The following is an 8,662-nucleotide window of genomic DNA, read 5'->3' on the forward strand; positions in this document are numbered from 1 at the left end:
ATCGTAAGGTTGGTCTTTCTTCTCTGTGTTTTTATGACTTTCACCACTCTGTCATGACTCTTAATACTGCTAAGACAAGCAGGACACATGACAGTAAAGTGTCTGTAATGTGTAATCCATAAAAATCATGGTTTATAAAAGCAGCACATGGTCATGAAACCAGTAGTTAAAAACAAGAGAGAAGAGAACAATGACTGGAACCAGAAAATGTTACTTTAGGCAAGACAGCAAATACTAAAAGAAACATGAGTGTAAATACACACACTAACTAGAGCCAAACAACACACAGTCACGACAGAGCAGAGAGATGAATGAAAACAAAACAGTGCAGGTTACCATGGGAACCGCAACCACCAACAACTTAAAGGTTTTATACATAGTTTATACTTTTGGAAACAGACATTAAAACTATTTTATATGCTGGTTTAATAAAATCCTGATTTTCTCCCCACAATCATTGAAACTGTCGACATGTGTAACGCACGGTGGGCGAGGGGCAGGACGCACAGACTCCCGTGCCGTGGACGGAAAGCGGCGCTCACACGTATTACAAACGATGATCATGAACATGAAACGACTGACATTAAACAAACACGATGAATACGCTTTCACAATGACACAAAAACATCAACACGTTACATCAACAATGACCAACACTCTACACACTTCGACACGGGTTTAAGTACATACAAACAAACAAGGTGCAGGTGTGCGCAGGCGTGTGCAGGTGTGTGCAGGTGTGTGCAGGTGTGTGCAGGCATGTGCATGTGTGTGCAGGCGTGTGCAGGTGTTTGCAGGTGTGTGTAGGCGTGTGCAGGCGTGTGCATTTGTGTGTAGGCGTGTGCAGGCGTGTGCAGGTGTGTGCAGGCGTGTGCAGGCATGTGCATTTGTGTGCAGGTGTGGGCAGGCGTGTGCAGGCGTGTGCAGGTGTGTGCAGGTGTGTGCAGACGTGGCCACAAACAGATCCTCCCACTACACGTGGTCCAACCACGGGACTCGCGGGAGGCGAGCGTTCCGTGACAACATGTTGCTTGCACAGGAGACAAAACACTTTCTCTGAACTACAAGACCAAGACAGCAATAAAAGTTTATTAAATGATAATCCAATAACACCAGGGAAGTTTTCTAACACGTACACTGTGAATTCTGTGTTTAATGTTTTTTCTACAGTTCTGACTAAAAACAGAAGCCAGAATGCAGTCTCAGAGGAGTGAGAATCTAAAGGAAAATACTGAAGATGGAAGGACATTGTTCTGTTTGCTTGAAGTCATTTCACATGTGAGACTGAATGTTTGAACTCTGCTAACTTACTTCCAGCTGACCACCAGTTTATATGAAGCATCGTGCAGTAATGTTTTCACTTTTAAGCACATTACTATTGTGTGTGTCATTTCTTCCAATGTTAGAATATTCTCCTTTATTTTAATGATCTTTTACTTTGTTGGACTGTTTTACTTCTATGTTCTAGTTAAATAAATAAAAATTTAATACATTGTCTTCATTATCATTGCACTGATGTCAGATGAGATATTCAGCAGCCAAAGAAACACTGTCTCAGTGTATTTCATAACAGACTTTAGATTTCAAGTAATCAACAACTAGACAACAGATTAGTGTTTTACACATTATGTCACACTGACTCGCCCCAGCTTTAATGTGAAACTGATCACTGGGTAGTGAAGTCACTACAAAGCTCATAATAGCTTGGACTTACCTGAGACAGCTCATCAGTTGATTGTTAGAATGAACACACCAGCTCTGTGAGGGTAAGATCACTCACCCCTGCTGTAGGATGTAGTGGCACTGATGCTCAGATGCATCATCCCAGCACAGTAAATTCAGGAGGAACTGGGGTGGTATATTAGACAGCCAGTGAACAGTCAGGTCTTTATGTCCATGTGTTGGAAGCAGGGAAAATTAGCAAACGTAAGGATCTGAGAGACTTAAACAAGGAAAAACTGTGATGACTAGACAGCTGGGTAGAGGGAACATCTCCAAAAGGGGAAGTTCCAACACACCTGCTCCAGTATTCACACAATATGTGTGTGTGATTAGCAGAACTAACATCTGCTGAGCTGTAGATCTCCAGGAGGTCGAAATATTATAATATACAAAGAACATCCTTTACCTCCTTTTGTATAATCTAAAAGAATGCATTAAATATCCACAACTAATATTCACTGCTAAATCAAGAAAAATCTTTTCATTTTCTGCCTACAACTGTCCTATTTTTGGCTTGGATACTTTTGAAGCTTCTATCATCTAGGACTACAGGCTCCTTTATGTCCACTATAGACTCTCCCAACGTGCTGCACTGTGATGGGGCGTTTACCAACCTGTGCTAATACAAACAGCACCACCCGAACTGGACTTGGACCCAAATAGTCAAAGAGCACAACCTTTAGAGCTTTTCTTTAAAGACCCTCTAGAGGAGTTAATAAGAATAGCACATGGACACACACAACCATCATGTCTTTATTACTCCATAGAAATTGTCTCAACATGTCTACACAGTATTCATATAGTATAGTTAAATGTTTCATACTGTGGTCTGATAACTGTTACTTGTGATGTGATGTCTTGCAGAACAGCACAGGTAGATTGAATGTGGCAGGAGGGTGTGTGTATTTGTGTGTTTGTGTGTGTGTGTGTGTGTGTGTGTGTGTGTGTGTGTGTGTGTGTGTGTGTGTGTGTTCAGGGTCTGCAGCGCTGGATAAAGCGTGGGTAGAGGCACATGTCGCGGATGTGGTTACAGTTGAGTAGCCAGGTGAGGAAGCGCTCCAGACCTAGACCATAACCTCCATGTGGACACGTCCCGTACTTCCTCTGAAAAACACGCCCACCAGTAACAACATTACACAGACACCCATGCCCACCAGTGACACGTTAGACAGATACACAAACCCGCCAGTGACACGTTACACAGATACACACACCCGCCAGTGACACGTTATACAGACACACACGCCCATCAGTAACAATGCACACACCTGATCAGTGTACCAGTGGTAGGGGGTGGGGCTACGCCTGCACACACCTGATCAGTGTACCAGTGGTAGGGGGTGGCGCTACACCTGCACACACCTGGTCAGTGTACTAGTAGTAGAGGGTGGGGCTACACCTGCACATACCTGATCAGTGTACCAGTAGTAGGGGGTGGGGCTACACCTGCACATACCGGATCAGTGTACCACTAGTAGGGGGTGGGGCTACGCCTGTACATACCTGATCAGTGTACAAGTAGTAGGGGGTGGGTCTACGCCTGTAAATACCTAGTCAGTGTACCAGTAGTAGTGGGTGGGGCTACACCTGCACATACCTGATCAGTGTACCAGTGGTAGGGGGTGGGGCTACAACTGCACATACCTGATCAGTGTACCAGTAGTAGGCGGTGGGGCTACGCCTGCACATAACTGATCAGTGTACAAGTAGTAGGGGGTGGGGCTACACCTGCACATACCTGATCAGTGTACCAGTGGTAGGGGGTGGGGCTACACCTGCACATACCTGATCAGTGTACCAGTAGTAGGGGGTGGGGCTACGCCTGCACAAACCTGGTCAGTGTACCAGTAGTAGGGGGTGGGCCTACGGCTGCACACACCTGATCAGTGTACCAGTGGTAGGGGGTGGGGCTACGCCTGCACACACCTGGTCAGTGTACTAGTAGTAGGGGGTGGGGCTACACCTGCACATATCTGATCGGTGTACCAGTGGTAGGGGGTGGCGCTACACCTGCACACACCTGGTCAGTGTACTAGTAGTAGAGGGTGGGTCTACGCCTGTAAATACCTAGTCAGTGTACCAGTAGTAGTGGGTGGGGCTACACCTGCACATACCTGATCAGTGTACCAGTGGTAGGGGGTGGGGCTACAACTGCACATACCTGATCAGTGTACCAGTAGTAGGCGGTGGGGCTACGCCTGCACATAACTGATCAGTGTACAAGTAGTAGGGGGTGGGGCTACACCTGCACATACCTGATCAGTGTACCAGTGGTAGGGGGTGGGGCTACACCTGCACATACCTGATCAGTGTACCAGTAGTAGGGGGTGGGGCTACGCCTGCACAAACCTGATCAGTGTACCAGTAGTAGGGGGTGGGGCTACGCCTGTAAATACCTAGTCAGTGTACCAGTAGTAGGGGGTGGGGCTACACCTGCACACACCTGGTCAGTGTACCAGTAGTAGGAGGTGGGGCTACACCTGCACACACCTGGTCAGTGTACCAGTAGTAGGGGGTGGGGCTACACCTGCACATACCTGATCAGTGTACCAGTAGTAGGGGGTGGGGCTACACCTGCACATACCTGATCAGTGTACCAGTAGTAGGGGGTGGGGCTACACCTGCACATACCTGATCAGTGTACTAGTAGTAGGAGGTGGGGCTACACCTGCACACACCTGGTCAGTGTACCAGTAGTAGGGGGTGGGCCTACGGCTGCACACACCTGATCAGTGTACCAGTGATAGGGGGTGGCACTACACCTGCACACACCTGGTCAGTGTACTAGTAGTAGAGGGTGGGGCTACACCTGCACATACCTGATCAGTGTACCAGTGGTAGGGGGTGGGGCTACACCTGCACATACCTGATCAGTGTACCAGTAGTAGGGGGTGGGGCTACGCCTGTACATACCTGATCAGTGTACCAGTAGTAGGGGGTGGGGCTACGCCTGCACAAACCTGATCAGTGTACCAGTAGTAGGGGGTGGGGCTACACCTGCACATACCTGATCAGTGTACTAGTAGTAGGAGGTGGGGCTACACCTGCACACACCTGGTCAGTGTACCAGTAGTAGGGGGTGGGCCTACGGCTGCACATACCTGGTCAGTGTACCAGTAGTAGGGGGTGGGGTCAATGCCTTCTCTCTTGTAACCCTCCAGGAGCTCCTCAGCGTCCCAGATATGCATGGAGCCCCCCACGATCTCACCAACATTGGGCATCAGCACATCAACCTACACACACACACACACACACACACACACACACACACACACACACACACACACACACACACACACACACACAAAATTAGAGAGAGACAGAGAGCGCTTTCTCATAACTGGAATGTTGAAAATAAGGGTGCTATTAATCACATGACATCACAAGCCATTCAGATACGTGAGAGTGATTCAGCTCTACTGAACTCAGCATCATGAGAAGATGAATGTTGACCTGTCGCAGCCCCAACTAAACCCCCAGTCACACCCTGGACTAAACCCTTCTGCTCAGTCTCACACCAGGACAGCTGTGTGTGTCTGTTTTAGCCCAGCTGTGGATTTCTGTTCACACAGCTGATCAGTGCAGCGGGGAAAGATGCTCCGTCTTACGGACCGACTCGGTGAGGCGGTGGTCATCAGGGCAACGCTGCATGTAGAAGGACTTGATCTCAGCGGCGAAACGGCACAACAGGATGGTCTCGTTAATGGTGTCCATCATGAGCCTCTCAGGGGCTTCTGGGATATCCTACAGGTCATGAAACACACACAGAAGGGGGAGAAAACAGAATTATTTAAAAACGCATGAACGATCACTAGTTGTAATTTTGTTCAACTACACAATAATCTACGGCTACACCAGACTGGCAGTCAACACAAAAACAGACGCTTGTATCAGTATTCACAAGGCATTCTGTCCCAGTGGGGACAGGTTCACAGCATGGGGCATTCTACCCCAGTGGGGGCAGGTTAAGGGTATGAACCTCCCCAAACTCGTAGTGGGTCCCATCGTCCTCCTGGATGTCGTGCCCCTTCAGCCAGTCGATGGCCTCCGTGTAGTTCATTCTCTTAAACGGCCTCGTCGGGGGCTTGAAGTTCTGCAACACAACGGGTCCCGTCAGGGTCCGCTCTGAACAGACCGGTAAATCTGTGTGTGTGTGTAAATCTGCCTGCTGTAGATCACCCTGGAGTTTAAACCTGCATGAGTTCATTTGGTAGTGAAGAATCATGTAGGAAGAGGTCAGAGGTCGTACGGGGTTGAGGTCGTAGAGCAGGGGGGTGATGGGGGATTTGAGAACGCGGTCCACCACTGCACAAACCAGGTCCTCGAACGAAAATGAGCACAAACCATGCGCGGGGATGCAGGTCTCCAGGTAGAGCTGGGACGACTGGGTCAGGTACGCCTGCTCACCAAAGTAGTTCAGGCTGAAGAGGGTGGAGCCGCCCTCCACCTGTGTCTGCACCAGCGTGGGCGGGGTGATCTGCACACCAGACGGCCAGTCGGTCAGTCAGCGGCCACTGCACAAAATATCACCGCCATCACACTTCTATTTCATTTTTGTTGTTTTATTTCTGTGTGCCCACCGTGCTGAGGAACACAGCTGCCCACCCTGATGTGGGTTATAACGAGGGTCTACAATGTGGCTACAACGCGGGTCTACAACGTGTTTATAATGAGGGTCGACAACGAATGTCTTCAGTATGTCAGCAGCGTGGTCACAGCACTGCACAGGTTAGTCTCTCTACCAACCTCCACTCTGGGTCAGACCTCGTGGGTTAGCGTCTGTTACGGCGCTGACCTCATAGTAGCCACGGCTGAAGAAGCGATCCCTGAAGCACTGCGTCAGGGTGGAGCGCACACGCAGGATCTTGGAGACGTTCTCGCCATGGATCATCATGTGCCTGTTGTTCAGCTGCACGTCCACGTCAGACTCCTCGTTCACCAGGTTGTCAGCGCCCCCTGCTGGAGCCAGGCCGATCAGCTCCCAGAAATCACAGTGCAGCTCATGCCCTCCAGGGGCCTACAGAGGAAGCAGAAACAGCACTGCAGTATGAGACCTGTGTCCTGCTCTCTCACACACACACACATTACTACTGGTGCGACTCTTCGTCGTAACCGGCCTAACCCATTACATAAACATGTCGATTTGCATAATGTGCGCCCAGTTTAGATTCCCCCAGACATCAAGCACCAGCTAAAACCTACTCCTACGCTCGCGTACGGTGTGGGAATGTTTTACAGACACCCAATAGCAGTGCTCCGTGAGAAACGTCTCATCACAGCAGCACAACTATGAACGAACACTTGAAACAAAAGCATCACAGAATAAATTTAAGACTCCAGCAAGACGGCCTCATTAATCCAGCAAGACCGCCGCAGTAATCCAGTTTACTTTTTGTTGTATGGCCTGTTAACACAGCTAGCTGTGAGAAGCAGAGGAGAGCTCTGGCTTACAGTCTGGGGATCTGGTAGGCTGGGGTTGTTCTCAATAACAATCTTCTTGGCATCCTCCAGATTCTTCTCCTCTCTGCACCTTCTGCCTGAGCACACGACACACACCGCTAGCAACACACATGTGCTGACTTGTTGATTACACGTGTGGCACGGGTTCTCCTTGGCAGACACCTCCTTCATGTCTTTAGCATCAGTCTTCTGCTGCTCCCTGTGGAAGAGCTTTTTCGTATTCTTCATCTGGGTTTTGGAGATCACAGCCCACCGCTGACATGCAAACACAGAGAAAGAGAGAGAGAGAGAGAGAGAGAGAGAGAGAGAGAGAGAGAGAGAGAGAGAGAGTGAGTGTGAGACTGATCATGGAAACAGACTTGGTCTGATGGAACTACCATGTCAAGGACAGCTTGTGAACAAACTTCATTTCCGGCTCAGTCAACAAACAAAAGCCCCAGACTCACCTCTCCATCTTTCTGGGCATCCACGTAGATAGTTGGCCATGGTTCTTTACCAGCAAACAGCAGAGCCTGCAACACAGTGTGGACAAAATAATCATCCTTACTCAACTTTACAACCTGCAGAGCTCAAAGGACACAAACGCTGCAAATCAAACCAATGACACCATATTAGTCTGGTTATTTTACAGGAATGCTGAATCAAATGTCCATTAAGAAGATTTTAGGGGGTCCTCAGAAAGATAAGGAAGATTAAGCAGGCTCACCTTTAAGGGAGTTTTGAACGGCTTGTGTTCCGTCCCATCTCCGCTCTCATCACTGCCATGTTTATCAGACACGTACACCTCCCCTGTCACACAGTCCATAAACCAGGACTCAGGACGAGTGCATTTGCTCAGTGCATCCGTCATGAAAAGCCTCAGACAAGCCAGCTAGCAGCTGCCAAGAAAATCCACTCTGGCGTTTTCTGCTGAAGTTCACCCCGGAATCTGCCGCCCATGTGTTTGTCATCCGTATGGCTGGGAAGCTAGCTAGCTAACAACATAGCTACGTTTAGTTAACTCAAGACATTTCACCAGAGAACACATCAGCTGAAGCGAAACTACCTGTCTGATCTGCGATCAGCCGTCATCTCTCAAAACACACGGCGAAATGAGACCCTAGCTGAAGGAGAACCAACGATAACGCTAATGCTAATGCTAATGCTAACACTAACGCAAGTCTTAGTCGAGCTGATGCACTCCAGCCGTGATTTCGCGACTGCAGGCGTCACACTTACTAGTCATCTATAATGGGTTTACTTAACTATAGAGGGATAAACCGGTTTATGTGAGATGAGATTATAGTTTCATGTGTATATCTCCAAACTTTCCTCTGTTACGTTAACCACTAACTAAAGTTTAATGTTGCAATGGGCAGACATTTTGTTAAAAAAGCAGCCTCACAAACCACTTAGACTCCAGTCACCTACAGATGACTGTCCTGGTTATTAACTTTAAACAAAACATTTATAACCAAGAAAAAAATTAAAAATAAATAAG

The 8,662-nt window shown here is 48.4% G+C and overlaps 3 protein-coding genes across 3 annotated transcripts in view; 1 reads left to right on the forward strand and 2 right to left on the reverse strand.

Moving 5' to 3' along the window:
• Nucleotides 1-1,475, forward strand: part of LOC118240639 (uncharacterized) — a 52,707-nt gene extending 51,232 nt beyond the window's left edge. The window contains exon 4 of the mRNA XM_081704898.1: nucleotides 1,171-1,475. Within this exon, the coding sequence (XP_081561024.1) occupies nucleotides 1,171-1,214 (44 nt within the window). The 3' untranslated portion in view covers nucleotides 1,215-1,475. The remainder of the gene's footprint in view (nucleotides 1-1,170) is intronic.
• Nucleotides 1,476-2,694: 1,219 nt separating this feature from the next.
• LOC145652901 (asparagine--tRNA ligase, cytoplasmic-like) lies at nucleotides 2,695-4,950 on the reverse strand. The gene is made up of 2 exons (XM_081704729.1): nucleotides 4,824-4,950; nucleotides 2,695-2,826 (listed from the first exon to the last, which is right to left on the reverse strand). Exons 1-2 carry the CDS (start codon nucleotides 4,941-4,943, stop codon nucleotides 2,695-2,697), a joined length of 252 nt encoding a protein of 83 aa, XP_081560855.1. The 5' UTR covers nucleotides 4,944-4,950.
• A 348-nt stretch (nucleotides 4,951-5,298) lies between these two features.
• LOC118240640 (asparagine--tRNA ligase, cytoplasmic-like) lies at nucleotides 5,299-7,996 on the reverse strand. Its single transcript, XM_081704899.1, has 7 exons — nucleotides 7,889-7,996; nucleotides 7,629-7,694; nucleotides 7,174-7,437; nucleotides 6,518-6,739; nucleotides 5,972-6,199; nucleotides 5,702-5,815; nucleotides 5,299-5,466 (listed from the first exon to the last, which is right to left on the reverse strand). The coding sequence occupies exons 1-7, from the start codon at nucleotides 7,985-7,987 to the stop codon at nucleotides 5,299-5,301; spliced, it is 1,161 nt and encodes a 386-aa protein (XP_081561025.1). The 5' UTR covers nucleotides 7,988-7,996.
• Between the last annotated feature and the right edge of the window lie 666 nt (nucleotides 7,997-8,662).

This window comes from Electrophorus electricus, chromosome 21, assembly GCF_041902795.1.
Source record: "Electrophorus electricus isolate QZ-2024a chromosome 21, ASM4190279v1, whole genome shotgun sequence".
Taxonomy (NCBI): Eukaryota; Metazoa; Chordata; class Actinopteri; order Gymnotiformes; family Gymnotidae; genus Electrophorus; species Electrophorus electricus.